Genomic DNA, 20,200 nt, shown 5'->3' with positions numbered 1-20,200 from the left:
CTTTCTCATTCTGCGGCTCTAATGGTTTTAAAAGCTGGCAGACTCGCTTTCCAACCTTCAGACGTCATACAAACAGGACAGAGGGGTGCAAACACAGCAACGTGACTATCAGAATTAGAAGTGACTGTCATGGATGAACGACATGAGTTCTGTTGCGTAACGTGTATGTAATGTAAATACAAATTGCTTGTTTACTTATTATCTTTTTTCTGTTTTGTATTCCTTTTGATAATTTGGAAATGTGTGATTTTTTTTTTCTTCTTCTTTTTTTCCATTTTTAAATGTAAGGTTACATTTGTTATGGCTCATAGAGAAGTGTGTGAGGCTCACAAGCTGGTTACAGATGTAGGAATAATAATTGTTGGGAATAGTTAGACACTGTGGACCAAAGTGTATCTGAAAATTAGTTTTTTTCCTTTTTCTGGGAGTCCACTGACTTTTTTCTTCTTTTTTCTTTTTTTATAAGGTTAATGTAACAATACTTTTCTCCTCTTCTCAAGGACTTTAGATGTACTATAACACCTGTTCTTGCCTTTTCTTGTTTAGTAATATTCTTATAATGTAAGGGAATGCCTTCATGCTTTACACACACTAACTCAGTGCATCATGGGCTCTTCCTCCCAAAACTGTATGCCATCTGCACTAATATTGTGCATTCATTGCATTCCAGCTTCTGCCAGTGATCTTTTTTTTAGGACTGGCTTAAAGTGACTTTTAAGTTGAGCTTTACGTAATTCAAATGAGGACTGAACTCCTCTCTAACTGCAATCTTCGTTCAGCTGACTGCTTAGTATACTGACAGTATTTTTAAATGTATGTTGCAGATGGCAGCAGGCTGTGTAAGACTTCCACACTGTCTTTATGCTTCAACAGCCAAACAAACTGCCACTTACATGATATGAATGAAGGATGTGTACCTGTGTTTGTCCCTCCATAATGTGTATTTGAATATAACAGTTTGTGAGACCAAATACCTTTTAATTTCATTTTAAGAACATTTCAGCCAGTTAAGAGACGCGAATAATTGATTATTTCCAGGCATTAGGCTTTGGATAGCATTTCATCTTCCTTTACTATCAATCTCCTCTCACTCTTGGTGTGTAATCACATGACAATGTGCCATTTATGTGTATTTATGTTGCTCTCCACGGGTGTAAAAGTCAGCAGAAACTTTTGTATCACTCCGTTTGCCCTGAGTTTAGTAGGTATTCAAAACTTTTGGTCTCTATTTATTGTCTCTGTCTGTTCTGCGTGCACAGCTGTTTTTGAAATAAAGAATCCTGCCATGACGACGCACTATTTAACACTGTTTGTGAAGCTCGTCTGACTGCTCCCATTCTCAAGCAATTTCAGGTTCTCAGCAACAGGCGTGGTGAATAAGCAGACATGACTATTGAAAATGACAGAGTACAAATGAGCCTGTGGTTTTGTTTTTTTTCCCTCGGGGTGAATTTCACGCAGATGATTTGCAGGCTGAATATGCAAATCATCGGATACATGTATGCCCTGAAGCCAAATATCAATCAGATGCATAACCTAAGCCTGTTTTATCCCACGCTTTGTTTTTTTTGTTTTTTTAAAGTTCTAATGTGGACTGCTTATAAAAAAACAGTTTCACAATTTAAAAAAAGAGTTTAAAAACAACTAAATTCCTTACTCATGCAGGCTTTCCTGTCCAATCTGGCACAGGCATACAGACTGCATTCTTGGCTCTGATTGGACGCGCAAAGGCGTGAGATATTTGCATATAGTAGGTTCCAGTGCAAGTCTGTGCATCCACAGGAGTCCTGAAACCAGACTTTTAACAGGAGGGTGATGCCTCTCTCTGGTACTTAACCATAGACATGTTTATGAGCATGAACTTTCGTGTTGTTGTTTTTAATACCTGCAAGTAAATTAAGCTCGATCTATTGATTTTAACACAAGGAAATGTTTGTTTTACACATCATCTAATTTGATGTGGTACAGGATGTGTCTCAAGCTGAGATAAAATGGAGAAATCTGGAAAGGAGCCAAAGCTAGAAAACAGCTTTCAACTTATGAACGCTGGAGTAAGAGAAAATGAAATGGATCGACCAAGATGCTGCATGAATGCAGATTATTTCTACCGAAGCCCAAACAGATGCAGAGAAATGAATCAAGAGTTTTGCGAGCAGAAACTTCATTTTATGCAGCATGTGGAGATGATCCAACCCAGAGTACCAGAAGATGGAAGAGAAATATCTTCCAGGATGAATCTACATCATCAGTCTTCTGATGACTGCTTTTCTCAAGGAGCGATGCCGAATGGCACAAAAAGAGAGTGCGGCTGCTGGGAATGTGGAGCAAAGCGTTGTGGAACAACTGAGCCTGCAAATGGAAACACAGCGAGGTAACCATGTTACACTTTTAGGGAGTAAAATACCAGCACACATTTGATTAGTTAAAGCATTCATTTTCAGAGGGGAGGATGAATGCGACGCTCAACCTCAGAGTGATTTAGAAGAGGAACTCGAGGCTCCTTTGCCGCTGAAAGATGACAACGAGTGGCAACACTGTACTCCCTTTTTACTTCCCCACCACGACGTGCATAGCTGCGGTAAGGAAAGCAGTTCTGTGATCTGTTGTGATTCTTTTATTTGTGTAATTAGATAAAAGAAACCTTGAAAGAGGCTGTGAATACTCTGTATGTTTGTAATACATATAGCTATGACACACCTGTAGGGTAACACTTCATAATGTGGCCTGCGACTAAGAGCACTGTTCCCCTGTAATGAAATGGAGTTTTAACGTATTTAATTTGAAATTACCAACATATACTTAAAGGTAAGTGTAACCTGGACGTGTGTCCCTCTATCTATAAAGAGATGATCTATACTGCTCGCCCAAGTGCAATGTCTACAATATCCGAATCTAGGTTTGGGAAGGAGATTGGCGGTAGCAACTCTGTAAGAGCAATGAGACTTCCAACCCACATAACACGCACGACCACAGGCTTGTGAAACAAAGTTTGCTTTATATATTTCCTTTTGGATCAGTTCCCTTTGCTCATCCTCAATGTAGGGATACCTCCAAATGCAGTAACCATCTCAAATGCATCACAAAAATAATTGAAACAATCAAAATAGATGTAAGACAAGAAACACAATATTTCAACACCCCAAAGAAAAGGAAAAAGAAAAGAAAATAGCATGTGAGTGTCCAGTTCCTTATGGTGTCAGTTTATTCAGTTACCCACTGTCCTGGGTTAAGAACTGAAAACGACCTGAATCTCAGGCGGAGAAAAAGTAGCAAAGAAAATGATAAGGTATCTCTCAGGTGGGCTTCCTTTTGTTTTTTTCCCTACCGCCCTCCTGGTACGGCAGGCATCAACGTGTCGGCGTCCTGACACAGAGAAGGCCTCCACAGCAGCAACAGTGTCTTAGACCCACGATACCAGCTCCTCACTTGGCACCCATGGAACTGTACCTCAAAAAAAAACCAGTCTGCACACAAATATGCAGAATGTTAGATGTCCACATTCCTTAAATGTCCTTGTTCCTAATGTCCTTGGTTCTTTTGAAATATTAAAATAAATTTGCATCTTGTGACACATTAAAAGTAAATACACCGGTATTACTGTGCATCACCCGCAGTTACAGTAACAGCACAGCTATTGCACGTGAACTGCGCATAACCACTTAGCTGGCCGCGGCTGAACTAGCAGGCCCAAGAAAGTAAAACACTAGACACTCATAATAAACAAAACTGTCACAACATTGCAATACTATGAAAACACATCTTAAACATCATTAAACACATTTACTACTATTCTGACTGGTTAGTTATTTTTTCCAGTGCATTGAACTGCAATAGCGGTGCTAAGTGAGCTAGGCTAACTCACCAGAATAGTTCAAAAAAGTTCGAAGAAATACTCCGACTCCTTTCAGGTAGGTACCCGTCTGTGGTTCACCGCTAACGACAGCTCTCTCACAAATGTTAATTAAACCTCTTTCCTCTCTTTCAACTGGAAAAAACCGTGCTCTGCGGCAGCATGGAGTTTTTCCTTGCCGTCCTTTTTCCTCTACACCACACCTTCACGCGCACGGAGCTGCAGATGGTGCCTTCAGGGCAAGCCCGGAAATTAAACTATCAGACAAGGACTACGATGCATTCAAAGAACCCTGTACTTCTGATTGCTGTAAATCTTACCAGGGTTACATTCTCCCCCTCTAGACTGCATGAGTCCCAGCATGCATACCTGCCCCTACCGGTACAGACACATGTGAAATAGCAGCCCCTAAAGCCTGAAAGAATGAACTAATGGCCAAGGTTAAAGGCTCCCCCCAGAGTTTCCGAGGCGGACGTCTCTCCCTAGTAGAACGCCGGACACTTGCGTTCTCGGACTCTTGACTCTCAGATACTACATTGTCAGTGTCTGCAACTACAGGGTCTGTGGTGATGAGATCTGTGTTCTCTTCATCAGGTGAGATTTGTGTCACATCAGGTTCAGGAATATCAATGACAATATGGTCCGGAGTCCTACAGTGTGAAGTAGGATGTGTAACTGAACCACTATTCTCAGAGCTAACATAAGGAGTTCCTGGTTGAAGCTCGTGAGTAGGTCTTTCAGGTAAGTGTGCGGAACTTTGGGGCACAAAAGAAGGGGTGTCTGGGTTTAATACCCTGGAAACTGGCTGAGGCTCATTGAAGCCTCCTTCCCTCTGCAGGAAAGGACCCTTCGTGATGATTTCTGGCATCCATGTATTAGGATACAGTTCATCTTCATCACTGTACGACTCGTCCTCCTGACAATCAGTGTCCCCTTGCACGCCTTTTGTTGTTTTGCCCCTCAGTCTCATTTTCCTCGATGCGTCAGTGGAAGAACTTTGCTCTCTGATCTCAGTTACAGGTAGGAACCCGCACGGCAAAAGAAGGTCTCTATGCAACGTACGGTGTGGCCCCTCCCCTGTCTCAGGTTTGACTACATAAACAGGACTGTCGCTAATCCGTCTGACAACAACATGGATTTTCTGTTCCCACCGATCTGCCAGTTTGTGTTTCCCCCTGATATTCACGTTTCTCACTAAGACCCTATCCCCTTCTAAGAGTTCAGCTGCCCTGACCTCCCTGTCAAACCTAGCCTTGTTCTTCTCTCCCATCTTCTTGGCATTTTTAGCAGCTAATGAGTAGCTCTCCTGTAGGCGTTGACGAAGGCCCTTGACATACTCTGAGTGGGTCTTGTGACTTGCCATATCAGGTTGGATTCCCAGGACAAGATCAATCGGCAGTCTGGGCTGCCTACCAAACATTAGTTCGTAAGGCGAATAGCCTGTTGTACTGTTTCTCGTGCAATTGTATGCGTGGACCAGAGGTTTGACAAAATCTCTCCAATGATATTTGTCTCTTTCTTCCAGGGTCCCTAGCATACCAAGGAGGGTCCGGTTAAATCGTTCCACTGGGTTTCCCCGGGGATGGTACGGGGTGGTACGAACTTTGTCTGCTCCAATCAGTGTGCAGAGTTCTCTGATCGTCTTAGACTCAAAGTCCCTGCCCTGGTCGCTGAGCAGACGACTGGGGAACCCGTAGTGAACAATAAAGTTCTCCCATAAAGCCTTCGCAACAGTTCTGGCTTTCTGATCCCTAGTCGGCACCGCCACAGCAAATTTTGTAAAGTGGTCGGTGATGACTAAAATGTTTCTCGTGTCTCTATCATCCGGCTCAAGGGATAGATAATCCATACAAAGAAGTTCAAGTGGATAAGTAGCAGAAATGTTTTCCAAAGGCGCGGCCCTCTGAGGCACAGCCTTCCGCCTGAAACAGCGTTCGCACTTTTTGCACTTCTCCTCGATGTCTCTGGCCATTCTCGGCCAGTAGAACCTGGCACGAGCAAGCTGAAGTGCACGCTCAGAACCGAGATGGCCAACATCATCATGCACTCCTTGCAGTGCCCTCTCTCTGAACTGTTCGGGTAAGACCAACTGATACACCAGTTCGCCTCGCTCAGACCACTTCCTGTACAGGACACCATCCCTGAGTTCAAGTTTTTTCCACTCCCTAAAAAGAAGTTTGACATCGGGATGTTCAAGGTTTGTCTCTCTGAAACTGGGTTTTACAGCTCTCCTCACAAAGGTGATGACACGTGAGAGAGACGGATCATTATTTTGAGCATTACACCAGTCAGAGTTAGCCATGGATGGTAAAGTGTCCTCATCGAAAACATCAGGCACTACAGAAGGGTCGACAACAAGAGACTCCGCAATGACAGGCTGCTCTGAATGAGGGTGACGTTCATCTTTAACCATCACAAGATGACGTTGACATAATGCAGAGAACACCTCATGATCCATGTCATCTCCTGCTTCCATGAACCGTTTTTTCATGTCCTCTATTCTCTCTCTTTCTTTAGTGAAAGCTTCATCCTCAAGAGGCGGACCTTGAGGCCGCCGGGATAACCCATCTGCATCGCGGTTGGCCTGCCCTGCTCTGTACTTGATGGTAAACTGGTAAGTAGAAAGAGCGGCTAACCAGCGATGACCAGCAGCATCTAACTTCGCAGATGTCAAGACGTATGTGAGGGGGTTGTTGTCGGTAAGCACAGTGAAACTTGACCCATAAAGGAAATCACTGAACTTTTCACAAACGGCCCACTTTAAGGCCAAGAATTCGAGTTTGTGCGTAGGGTAGTTTCTCTCGCTCTTGGAAAGACCTCGACTGGCATACGCGACAACTCTGAGCTTCCCCTCCTGCTCTTGATAGAGCGCTGCCCCCAATCCATCGCGACAAGCGTCAGTATGTACAACATATGGTAGTTGTGGATTCGCAAAAGCAAGGATGGGCGCAGACGTCAGTTTCTTGATCAGGGTTCTGAATGCACTCTCACACTCCGAAGTCCACTCCTCACCGAGCGGTGCATTAGGGCTCACAAGAGTCGTGAAGCGTTCCCTCTTGTACACTTTGCCCCTTTTCTTTGGTGGATAGTAGCCTGCTGTCAGGCTATTAAGAGGTTTGGCTATCTGGGAATATCCTTCGACAAACCGCCGATAATACCCAGCGAAGCCTAAGAAACATTTAAGCTCTTTCCTATTTGAAGGACGAGGCCAGTCTCTCAAGGCGGATATCTTGTCAGGGTCAGTATGAACTCCTCGTGCATCCACGACATGACCAAGATACTTTACCGACGTCTTAAAGAAGTGACATTTCTCCGGAGAAAGCTTTAGACCGAAATCTTTAAGACGGTTCAGCACCTTCATGAGTCGTGCTTCATGTTCTTCCAATGTGTCTGAAAAGACAATCAAGTCGTCCAGAAACACCAATACCTCATTGAGATGCAAGTCACCGACACACCTTTCCATAAGGCGCTGAAAAGTGCTTGGTGCGTTCGTGACACCCTGAGGCATGCGATTGAATTCAAAGAAGCCGAGGGGACACGTGAAAGCGGTTTTAGGCTTGTCTTCTTCGGCCATCTCAACCTGGTAATAACCAGATTTAAGGTCCATGACGGAGAACCATTTAGCACCGCTAAGGGCAGCAAAGGTCTCCTCAATGTTCGGAAGAGCGTATGCATCTCTGATGGTTCGAGCATTTAGCTTCCTGTAGTCGATGCATAACCTGATAGAACCATTCTTTTTCCGGACCAAGACCACTGGGGATGCAAAAGGGCTCTGTGACTTTTTAATGATTCCTGCATCAAGCAGTTCTTTAAGATGCTCCTTGACTGCCTCCCTGTCACTGGGATGAATAGGCCTTGGCCTCTCCTTAAAAGGAGTCTCGTCATGTAGCCTGATGTGATGTTTCACTGCAGTGGTGTGACCATATGACAGGTCATCCACAGCAAAGACTTCTGGAATAGATCTAAGCTTGGTGATGATACGATCTTTCCATTGTTCAGATATTGGTGAATCATCAAGATTGAACTCGAGGTTGTCACTGTCAGGCTTATTGTGATGAGAGTCACCTTTCACTGGTCCAAGTGATGTGACCTGCTGAGCTGCACATATTTGAGCAATGATGCATTTTGGCTGCAGCGTAACATCATGGTCACTAAGATTGCGCAGGACGACCGGGACCTTGCAGCTAGACTTAAATGGAATGTCCATCAGAGCAGCTTCAAGGAACACGCCACCTGGCAACCTGTGATGTTCATTGGGTTCAAGCACAAATGTGGTCTGACTGTTCCTTTTCAACCTGACATCACCTGTGATGCAGCACTTTTGTTTTGCAGGGATGGTGATGGGGTTTCCACCATGTAACCTGACAGGATGAGCATGGTTGTTGAGGTCATGGATCTGGGCAATATGCTGGAAGATCACTGCAAAATCTCTAGAGAAGAGTCTGCAAACAACCTCTGGACCATCCTGTTCAAGTACTTGTTCATAAAGTCGTAATAACACATTGGTACCAATCAACAGGGGGGTCCTGCTGTTGAACTGACACTCTGGCACCACAAGTGCTAACACGACTAGCTCCTCTTTCCTGCCAGGAACAGACAGCGGGAAAGTGACACGCGCTTCTATGTAACCAAGATAGGGGACCTGCTGTCCACCTGCTCCTTCGATTTCAAGAAGGGCATGAATTGGATGTATAGGTAAGTGAGACAGATGGTTCTTATGGAAACACTCGGACACTGTTGTAACTTGTGAGCCGGTGTCCATTATGGACTCACACTGTACACCCTCAAGAAAGACAGAAGCCGCACAACGAGGACCTACAAGCCCTGCAGGTATAGATCGCTCTGTGCAACGGTAGGTTTCAGTCATTGTGTGGGTTATGACTTTCTTCTGTGTTCCAGCACCATCAACTGATCTGTTGGGACAGGGGTTATCATCAACTGCAGCTCCTGGACGTCCCACAACAGGAGCTGCTACTAGTTTAAAGTGAATGGGGAAGCAGCCTGCTGAGCTAAAAACTTATCCTGCCTCTCCCGGAGTTCTGCATTTTTCTTGCGAACCAGTGCGGGGTTGGGTTCATTGGAGCAGTGAGCAGCAATGTGGTTGTCTTCCCCACACTTAAAACAAAACCACGGCCTCGGCATTCCAGGCACCTTAAGGCCCCTCTTCATGTTACTACTACTGATTGCAAAGCAGTCGGTCTTTTCAGTACTCTCTCTCTGATTTTGTGCTAGTTTTTCAACTTGCTTTGTCAGTTCAGCTATCTTGTTCTCAATATCAGAGGTTTCATCTCGCTTTGCTTTTACCACTAGGGGAGGATTACTATCATGAGTGAGGCTCGGTGGCTTTTTGTTTAGCTTTTCCAACTGTTTAGTTAGCTCATTTACTTTCTTTTCAAGCTTTGATGTCTCATTCGGCTTTGAGTTAGGCAGTGGGACAGGCTCACAGTCATAAGAGGGCATATCAAAAACATGGTGGGCATACATGTTAGCTTTCGAAGCACCTAAATGCTTTTTCATCCTATCTAGCTTTGTGGAACGGCGGTCTTCCTCAGTCCTCAGCATGAGGAGGAATTCAGGAAATGTTGGTGGATTTCCCTTTTTGCACTCTAACTGTAAGCCGATGATGATGCTCTGATCCCAACAGCCCCTACAAAACTGTCTGAGCAAATGATCATTGAAATTTCCAGCTGAGGCTCCCCCTCTAGAAATTGCTCTTGTGAGGAGGCTATGGAGCCTGTTCAAGTATGTTGATGGCTTCTCTCCACTATCTTGGTTAGAGCCGAGAAATGCCGCAAACAACTCCTCCCCATCCTCCACAACACCAAAAGCAGAATCAAGTTGAGTGATGTAGACACTTGGTGGTGAAGAGATGCCAAGAGGCTTCACAACATCAGCTGCTGGACTCAGCAAGCTCTCAAGAATCCTTCTCACCTTGTGAGCATCATTCAAGGAAGGATCGTTAAGGAGAAGATCAACTTGGGTGTGCCATGTTTCGTAGTCCACCTCACCGTTTGGCCTTGGCATCCGCCCAGAGAAGGTGCGCAACCTTATTTGTGGGGATGGTGAAGTGGTGGACTCACTTCGGATGACATGCTCCACAATCACTCTCTGGATCTGGGGGGGGTTAAAAACATCCTCACTGATGTGGACTGGGCTCGTTGGTAAACTAGCAGATGCACTATAAACATGTGTGGGCTCTGCAGGCTCATTTTGATCATTATTAGGTGTGTTAGCATTTTGAGCTGCATAGGGCTGTGTAGCATTACTGTGTACGTCATGTGATGTGCCCTGGTTCCCATGCAGTTCCTCCTGAAGCACATTCAAGAAACCTTTCCTGCCACTGCCTGCGACAGACTTTAGTTCGTCCAGGTATCTGCAAGCTATCTCCCTCCCCACCACTTCCTGACAAACATCTCTAATGGTCCTCGCAAACCACATCACAGCTGGGTCCTTTGGACTTGGTACGGTACCCAAAGTAATGGGGTCGATTCTAGAGATAGACCTGTCAGATGCATACTGGACCAGGGCTCTACCCTCTGGTTGTCCTGATTCGTCAGGGATCCTCACTAATTTAGAAATATCTCCATTAACTTTGAACACAGCAGTTATTTCCTCATCTGTGTATTCTGGTCCTATACCTGTTACATACAGGGAGTTTTGACCATTAACCTCAAAACGATTGCAAATATCCATACCTGACTCAGTGGAACAAATCTCAAAAATCTCAAACGTGCGTAGTGTGGGGTGGAAGATCAGAAAGCTACTATTAACCAATCTCCTGGCTGGCTCGCCACTTTTTATGTAACCTGGACGTGTGTCCCTCTATCTATAAAGAGATGATCTATACTGCTCGCCCAAGTGCAATGTCTACAATATCCGAATCTAGGTTTGGGAAGGAGATTGGCGGTAGCAACTCTGTAAGAGCAATGAGACTTCCAACCCACATAACACGCACGACCACAGGCTTGTGAAACAAAGTTTGCTTTATATATTTCCTTTTGGATCAGTTCCCTTTGCTCATCCTCAATGTAGGGATACCTCCAAATGCAGTAACCATCTCAAATGCATCACAAAAATAATTGAAACAATCAAAATAGATGTAAGACAAGAAACACAATATTTCAACACCCCAAAGAAAAGGAAAAAGAAAAGAAAATAGCATGTGAGTGTCCAGTTCCTTATGGTGTCAGTTTATTCAGTTACCCACTGTCCTGGGTTAAGAACTGAAAACGACCTGAATCTCAGGCGGAGAAAAAGTAGCAAAGAAAATGATAAGGTATCTCTCAGGTGGGCTTCCTTTTGTTTTTTTCCCTACCGCCCTCCTGGTACGGCAGGCATCAACGTGTCGGCGTCCTGACACAGAGAAGGCCTCCACAGCAGCAACAGTGTCTTAGACCCACGATACCAGCTCCTCACTTGGCACCCATGGAACTGTACCTCAAAAAAAAACCAGTCTGCACACAAATATGCAGAATGTTAGATGTCCACATTCCTTAAATGTCCTTGTTCCTAATGTCCTTGGTTCTTTTGAAATATTAAAATAAATTTGCATCTTGTGACACATTAAAAGTAAATACACCGGTATTACTGTGCATCACCCGCAGTTACAGTAACAGCACAGCTATTGCACGTGAACTGCGCATAACCACTTAGCTGGCCGCGGCTGAACTAGCAGGCCCAAGAAAGTAAAACACTAGACACTCATAATAAACAAAACTGTCACAACATTGCAATACTATGAAAACACATCTTAAACATCATTAAACACATTTACTACTATTCTGACTGGTTAGTTATTTTTTCCAGTGCATTGAACTGCAATAGCGGTGCTAAGTGAGCTAGGCTAACTCACCAGAATAGTTCAAAAAAGTTCGAAGAAATACTCCGACTCCTTTCAGGTAGGTACCCGTCTGTGGTTCACCGCTAACGACAGCTCTCTCACAAATGTTAATTAAACCTCTTTCCTCTCTTTCAACTGGAAAAAACCGTGCTCTGCGGCAGCATGGAGTTTTTCCTTGCCGTCCTTTTTCCTCTACACCACACCTTCACGCGCACGGAGCTGCAGATGGTGCCTTCAGGGCAAGCCCGGAAATTAAACTATCAGACAAGGACTACGATGCATTCAAAGAACCCTGTACTTCTGATTGCTGTAAATCTTACCAGGGTTACATAAGTACACTAGAATAAGGGGCTAGCAAGTATGCTGTACTTCGGGGCATGTGGCTGTATTATGGAATGACTTAACCTTGCCTAACTTCTGAGTACTTTACAGGAAAGGTGTCAAACTTTATGCAGTAAGTAATTTTAAGTACAATGCAGGTAAAGTAAAGCAATTGAAAAATAGAAAAAACAGAAAAATGTAAAAGAAGTTTTAAATATTAGGATGAAACCTGTTGTGAATTTAAGGGTTGTGATTAGTATTTACTGTTTGAGGTAAAGAAAAAAGATGCTTATTTACTCTTGATTTTGAAAAAACTGCTTTTACTGAAACACTTTCAACAGACACTCCCATAGAAATGTTTAAACTGTACACAATGACCTTCGTCATATTATGAACTTAATACTCTGCAGGAGAATGGCTGTGTAATCTCAACCGATACCATCCTCAGTCACGTCACCTCTCTGCTCCTTTCCAGCACTGGACACCTCAGAATCAACCCCAAAATGGGTAAACACAGCTGACGATGTATTCAGAAAACAACATTTTTTACATGTATGGTATATTGATAAAGGTTGGCAAGATTATGTGAAAGATGTTGGTCTTCGTATATTTTTCTTTCTTGCTGCTTCAGGCTCCAGTTTCATGACCACTTTAAGAATAACATCATGGGAAGTGTCTCAGTTAACGTCCCTCACTTCTCACTTCCCACTGTGGAGGATGTTTCACGGGTCAGCATGCTGAATGTGGGCTCAGCAGGAGCAGAGGAGTCCGCTTCACATCCACACGGGAAAAGGAAGGGCATCCGTTTGCCCGATGAGTGCCGTGAGTCACTTTTTTTGGCACTTTATTGTCTCTGTAACAAGGAATGCACATTTAAGTGTTAACGGAACAGATTAATTAGTATCTTAGAGACATTTCGTCGCTAGCGCAGAAACTATCTACTTAGCACGTAAACTGAAGTAATATTTATTTGTATTGTCTTTATAGATTCACATTTAAAATAAAAAGCAAGCTCAAAATATTGTAAGAAAGCTAGCTTTAGGCTATATTTTTGATTAATTTTTCAAATTTATAATATAGGAATGAGTTACTTAGAATAATGATGAAGATATTTTTGCTGACCACATTTTTTATATACATTTTTTTTTTGTTTATTTTTAGAAATCGGTGACCCAAACCCAGTGGTAGCTTAATTATTTTCTCAAAATGTAATTTGATACCAAAGGCAGTCAGGATAAAGGTACTTCACCTATCTGATCATTTTTATTTGCTGCTGTTTCTTCTTTTTTGAAACGTTTTAAGTCACAGTTTGGCTTTGAACACTTGCACTAAATGAAGCATCAACAGCCAAACCAGTATGTAACAGTATAGCAGAAAATACAAGTACGCTTATATTAAGCTGACACTGAACATCCAGCAGACCCAGCCAGGCTCCACCATCAGCCAGCAGGCCACAGCCAGGCTCCACCATCAGCCAGCAGGCCTAGCCAGGCGCCATCATCAGAAATTCCGCTTCCGGGTCCCTCGTGGTGGCCGCCTCGTGCTCTCGCTTCAGTATGCCACCCAAGAAAGGCCCAACACCAGAGGAGGTTGAGGACATTAAAACCTCCCTCGGAGCGCTGTGCGGAGACGTGGCCGCAGTCAGGGCACAGCAGGAGCTGCTTCTGGGGCTTCTGGAGGAGGTAAAACAGCTACGCCTCCAAAATGCCGAGAAGGACAGACGGATCATGGATCTCGAGCGGCCGGTGGATGAGCTGGAGCAGTACACCCGTACGAACGACGTGGTCATCAGCGGTATTAAAATCAAGCCGCGCTCGTACGCGCGCGCGGTGGCCGGGAACGTCGGGGAGCCCAGCGACGAGGAGACCCGCTCGGTAGAGCAACAGGTGGCGTCCTTCCTCCAAAGCAAGGGGATAGAGATGGACCTGGAGCACATAGAAGCATGTCACTCACTGCCCAGGAGGAGTGACAGACTGCCGGCCATCATTATGAGATTTGTCAATCGGAAGAACAAGGTCGCACTGCTGAAACAAGGACGCAAACTGAAAGGCACGGACGTTTTCATTAATGAGCATCTGACACGAAAAAACGCAGACATCGCGAGGAAGGCAAGGCAACTGAAGAAGAACGGTAAAATACAACATACATGGGTAACAAACTGTAAGATTTTCATTAAGCTAAACGGGACACCAGAAGAGGCAAAAGTACTGATAGTGAGGAACATGGAGGATCTGGACAAGTATAACTGACACCAATGTATCAATTACACCAGGAAATGACATGGACACGTTGAAATTAGTTCTTCAACAGAAAGTAATTGATCTAGATTGTGAATATAAGGAGCATAATATAATAGATCCAGAAATAGATTCTGAAAGTAACTTTCTCTCTTCTTTTGTTAAAAATTGTAATTATTTCACTCAGGAACAATATGAAAAAGAAATTAACCTAGACGGGAAGCTCTCATTAATTCACTTTAACAGCAGAAGTATGTACTCTAATTTTGATTTCATTAAGGACTATTTGCAACAATTTTCTCGCCCCTTTAGTATTATAGCCATCACTGAAACTTGGTTCAATGTCGATAAAGGAATAGATTTTTGTTTGAATGGATATGATTTAAAATACATGAATAGATTAAATAAGGCGGGCGGCGGGGTTGCTATTTATGTTCATAACTCTATAAACTATAATGTTGTAACAACTATGTCTATGGCTATTGATGGAATTTTGGAATGTTTGACTATTGAGATTATGAATGAAAAAAAGAGAAATGTTATAATAAGTTGTATATATCAGACACCCAGTTCAAGTATTGACACTTTTAATGAATGGATAGAAAAAACGTTTGCTTCGGTGAACCAAAAATTACTATTTATCTGTGGTGATTTTAACATTGATTTGCTAAATCCAACAAGGTTAAAAGCCATTGATGACTTTACTGACACAATGTACAGCTTATCACTATATCCAACAATAACAAAGCCAAGCAGAATAACTTCACATAGCGCCACTATTATTGACAACATTTTTACTAATGTCATGGATTTCCAAATTAATAGTGGTCTGCTTGTCTGTGATATAACTGACCACTTACCAGTTTTTACTTTGTGTGACTGTGATTTAAAAAAAATAGATACCAAGATCATGATAGCAAAGCGAACAATAAATGAAGAAGCAATTCATGCCTTCAATTTCGATTTAGCACAACAAGATTGGAGTTCGGTGTATGAAGAGTCAGATGTGGACAAGGCTTATGATAATTTTCTAGATATTTTTACTATGTGGTACAATAAACATTGTCCTGTAAACGAACACATGACAAAGAAAAAAAAGATAAAAAGTCCTTGGCTCACAAAAGGAATTATTAATGCTTGCAAAAAGAAAAACAATCTGTATAAACAGTTTATCAAAGTAAAAACAAAAGAAGTGGAACAAAGATATAAAGCATATAGAAATAAATTGACTGATATTATAAGAACGAGCAAACAACTTTATTATAGAAGAAGATTATATGAAAATAAAAACAATATAAAAGGAACTTGGGATGTGTTAAACAACTTAATTAAACAAGGATCTTCTGGAACATCATATCCTGAATATTTTACTGATGCAAATGGTGAAAATCACAACATGAGTAATATTGTCGATGGGTTCAATAAATTCTTCATAAATGTTGGCCCTGAACTAGCAGCGGACATCCCGTGTCATAAAAATGAAAATATCAGTAATATAAAATCAAATCCCTTTTCACTGTTCCTCTCAGCTACAAATGAGCAAGAAGTAATAAATATCACATTAAAATGTAAAAGTAAGTCTTCAATGGATTATCATGACATAAATATGTCTGTAGTTAAACAGGTTATTCTGAATATTGCTAGTCCCTTAACATATATCTGTAATTTATCATTTCAGTCCGGTTGTTTTCCAAAAAAAATGAAAATTGCGAAAGTAATACCACTATATAAAAGTAATGACAAACACAGTTTTACCAATTATAGGCCTATTTCTCTACTGCCTCAATTCTCAAAAATTCTAGAAAAACTTTTTAATTCAAGATTAGAAAAATTCCTTGAAAAACATCAAATAATAAATGTTGGTCAGTATGGTTTCAGAACGCAAAGAACCACTTCAATGGCGATAATTGAGGCAGTAGAAGAAATTACTGATACACTGGATAAAAATAAATATGCAGTTGGTATTTTTGTTGACCTCAAAAAGGCCTTCGACACAATCAATCACTCAATTTTACTGGATAAATTGGAAAGATATGGTATTCGAGGGAAAGCTGGTAACTGGTTAAAAAGTTACCTAACAGGTTGGGAACAATATGTTAGCATAGGGCATTACCATTCAGAGAAACTTGGTATTACATGTGGTGTTCCCCAAGGGTCAGTGTTGGGACCAAAACTTTTCAATGTATACATAAATGATATTTTTGATGTTTCTCAAGTACTTAAACTCATACTGTTCGCAGATGACACCAACATATTTTTCAGTAGCGATGATTATACTGATCTTGTAATGACTGTAAACAGGGAGCTAAAATTAATAAAAAAATGGATGGACATAAATAAATTATCATTAAATATAAATAAAACTAAAGCAATGTTTTTTGGTAATTTAAAATATAATATAGAATTACCAATTATCATTGAAGGTGTACCAATTGATAATGTGAGTGAAAACAAATTTTTGGGAGTTATAATTGATAACAAAATTTCATGGAAACCCCACGTCAGACACATAAAAACCAAAATTTCCAGAAGCCTCGCAGTTTTGAACAAAGTGAAACAATTCCTTGATAAAGATGCACTTCGTACTCTGTACTGTACCCTGGTTCTTCCATATCTTACATATTGTGTGGAAGTGTGGGGAAATACATATAAAAATACAACTAATCCATTAGTCACAGTACAGAAACGAGCACTGCGTATTATTCACAAGGCTGGTTATCTAGATCATACTCACAAATTCTTTCTTCAGGCAAAGTTACTTAAATTCCAGGATCTGGTTAATTACAATACATCCATAATTTTGTATAAAGCTTTTACTAAACTTTTACCGGCAAATTTACAAACTAGATTTGTGAGAGGCTTTGGAGAATTCAAATTACCCAGAACTCGAACAACCCGTAAAGGCTTTTGTGTGTCTGTATGTGGTGTGAAAATCTGGAACAGTCTGAGTTTACAATTGAAACAATGCAAAAATATTCATAGATTTAAATTTCTCTACAAACAGTTGGTCTGGTCACAGTATACTCAATGATGGGTTTTAGTGTGCTCTGTAATGTCTGTCCTCTTACCATTGCTGGTATGGATTCCAAAATAAAAAATAAAAAATAAAGTGTGCGTATGTATGTACATATATGTACTTGTGTGTGTAGATATATATGTATGTATATGTATGTGTGTCTGTTACTTGTAGTTATTACTGCCTGTTACCTGTGGTAATGCAATTTATAATTTATATATTCTGTATTCAGTTATGAAGGCTCTAATTGTTGGTTGCGAGCTGCCGCTTAGATGCTTGTATCTGCCCGGGGCTGTTGATGGGTCTGTATGCAATGATGGGCGTAGCTGCGGGAAGTTTATTGTTTTTTTTTTTTGTTGATGAGTGAGTATAGGGGTGGGATTTAATAAGTTTTCTTCGTCCCACTCCTTTTTCAGGCAAGTTTTGTTTTTTGTTTTGTGTATTTTATGTTCAATATAGGTATTTGTTGTGCCTGAAAATGAATAAATAAATGAATGAAATGAAAATGAATGAAATGAACATAAAGCTTTAAGATTCTGATTGTTTGGGTTTTATTATCTTGCCTCTTCTCAGGAAACGTTTTCATCACTTACTCTTCGGACGTGTCCTCAGAGATGGTCCCCTTTGTGGATTTCCTCACAAAGCAAGGTTTTCGACCGGCTGTAAGTTTCCACCCTGTGTACACTATCATTCTGTAATATCATTAAACACTTTGCTCACAGCACTAACCTAAATTTCACAGATTGACTTATATGACAGCTCCATTAGATGTATGGACGTCAACAAGTGGACAGACAGTTACCTTAAAGATGTAAGTAATTATGAGAACTGTGTGCGAAGTTATATTGTTACCATAAATTGCTGCAAGTATCTCTACAAGTCTACCTTTTTAATACTCCTTACTAGGCTACACTATTATTTGCACAGGTCTTGTAACATATGTTTTTCTATCTTATTTTTAAACTATGATTCTAGCTTGATAGTAAGTCTGCTTTCTGTTAGTGTTTATGTAGTTATGTGGTTGTGTGAGCTCCGGAGAATCTCAGATTCCCCCTGGGATTAATAAAGTACCCATCATCAAGATCAGCAAGTGTGTTACCCTCTATAACAGATAAAATGATATTTCATATTCCATGTTTTTGCTGTATCTGTGTTTATTTCAAGTTACTTTTGTATGAACACTGTCTTTTTATTCAGTGTCTGAAATTTCTGTCTGTTTTTTTTTTTTAACAGCCGTTAACCCTTATTATTATCGCCATCAGTCCAAAGTACAAGGAGGATATTGAAGGACCTGCAGTTGACAGCCATGGTCTACACACCAGATATATCCACTCAATAGTGAGGATAAATCAGCAATGGAGGAAATACTCAAATACTGTACTTTAGCAGAGGAGTTAATTCTACACTGAATTAGAAAATGCTATTAAAATATTAGAGTTGTGATACTGCGCAAAAGTCTTGAGCCACCCTTAAATTATTTCATTTAATTTCTTTAGAGGGCCTTGAGCAATAATTCTCCAGGCTTTCTGAATGGCTTTTTTCTTTGGACATTCAAGCATAAAAATGCATTTAACTTGAAGGATGAACCAGCGTTATGTCTACACACGACAGAGAGCTTAGCAAAGAAACAATTTAAAATTGTATCTTTAGACACTTTGTTACAAACACTATGTCAAAACATAAGGACTAGGCTTAAAAACAGATCTATAGCAGACTCAAGGATTTATAATCCTTATATACATTAAAAAAAAAAACGTTTTCACGTTTCAATGAATTGCTGCAGCAATTTCCAGTCGTCCTAGCAAAATATAAATAAATGGAGCTGACTCCAGACTTTTTCCACAGTATTGTTATTTAGAAGTGTTCAGTATGTAAAAGAACATTTATTCATTTTTTTCTTAACAGTAAGTTTTATGATTAAGTTCTTCATTCCTTTAATGTTTATTAATGTTTATGAACACAAAAAAATAATGTCATATTTCTTTACATAAATAATATGCAATAATGCTGACAGGTAAACTTAGAGTATTTTATTGTATATTTAATTTTGCCAGATGCAGAATGAGTTCATCCAGCAGGGGAGCTTGAATTTTAGATTCATCCCGGTTCTCTTCCTTTGTGCATCCCAGGTCAGAAAACATTTCCCATATTTATCCCTTTGCATTTATCTTATCTTTATTATATATATATTTTTTAAAAACTGTGGAAAATCTCGACAGAAACATGTCCCAAGCTGGCTCCAGAATACTCGCGTGTACCGCTGGCCGCAGGACACTGAGGATTTGTTACTGCGACTGCTGAGGGAGGAGAGATACGTGGCTCCTCCTGTACCTGTGGAGCTCAGCTTATTCATCAGGCCTGTTACCATGAGCGACGCAGCTACACTGTAAACAAACAAACTGGTGTTCGGGCATGTGTCTGGGTTTAATGTTTCTGCTTTAAAAGCTACATTTTGCAGTAAGTTTATTTTACAAATCCACAGTTTGATCCAGTTTAAGTTGAGATATAAGCTCATGTTCCAAGTTCTATTTTATGTTAAGTGCTGTTTTTCAGATGACTCAATAAAGTTTTTTCCATGTATTTAGACACATTTCTCTGGTACATTTACTATGTAAACATACGCAGAATATATTATATAATAACTCTGAATGGCATTCCTACCAATGGTGTGGCTTATTTGCACAGGTGTCACCTTTTGGAGGTATTGGCCTGTGGGAGACTTTCTTGGAACCACCCACATACTTGTAAATGTCCAGATTACCTTCTCTCTCTTTGCAGCATCCCCCCCTCCCCCTCCTTCTCATTATTCACTCCACAGCAGTGTTTGCTAATCACAGTGTTATACACAGCGCTTTTGTTGCTATTATTTTTAATATTTTCATGGTTGTTTATCATGAAAGCAATGTTCTTAGTTTAGCATCAGGATTAAGAGGGTG

General features: G+C 41.1%; 1 protein-coding gene across 1 annotated transcript; it reads left to right on the top strand.

Moving 5' to 3' along the window:
• Positions 1–141: 141 nt before the first annotated feature.
• On the top strand, positions 142–19,670 carry LOC146612295 (uncharacterized). Its single transcript, XM_085342389.1, has 10 exons — positions 142–163; positions 1,969–2,371; positions 2,442–2,578; positions 12,422–12,518; positions 12,643–12,833; positions 17,838–17,926; positions 18,007–18,075; positions 18,498–18,602; positions 19,319–19,393; positions 19,484–19,670. The coding sequence occupies exons 2-10, from the start codon at positions 1,992–1,994 to the stop codon at positions 19,652–19,654; spliced, it is 1,314 nt and encodes a 437-aa protein (XP_085198515.1). The 5' UTR covers positions 142–163; positions 1,969–1,991; the 3' UTR covers positions 19,655–19,670.
• Positions 19,671–20,200: the final 530 nt, after the last annotated feature.

Source organism: Diplotaxodon limnothrissa, linkage group LG19, assembly GCF_057381915.1.
Source record: "Diplotaxodon limnothrissa isolate DT_005_m linkage group LG19, D_limnothrissa_male_GT1.1, whole genome shotgun sequence".
NCBI lineage: Eukaryota > Metazoa > Chordata > Actinopteri > Cichliformes > Cichlidae > Diplotaxodon > Diplotaxodon limnothrissa.
Note: the sequence above shows the minus strand (reverse complement) of the source record. Positions and strands in the feature narration are given on the sequence as shown.

Excerpts from the sequence above, each read along its gene's own strand:
- LOC146612295 (XM_085342389.1), top strand. The coding sequence starts at position 1,992 with ATGGAGAAATCTGGAAAGGAGCCAAAGCTAGAAAACAGCTTTCAACTT. Across the intron at positions 2,372-2,441 it reads GCAAATGGAAACACAGCGAG|AGGGGAGGATGAATGCGACG; the intron begins GTAACCATGTTA and ends ATTCATTTTCAG. Across the intron at positions 12,519-12,642 it reads CAGAATCAACCCCAAAATGG|GCTCCAGTTTCATGACCACT; the intron begins GTAAACACAGCT and ends TTGCTGCTTCAG.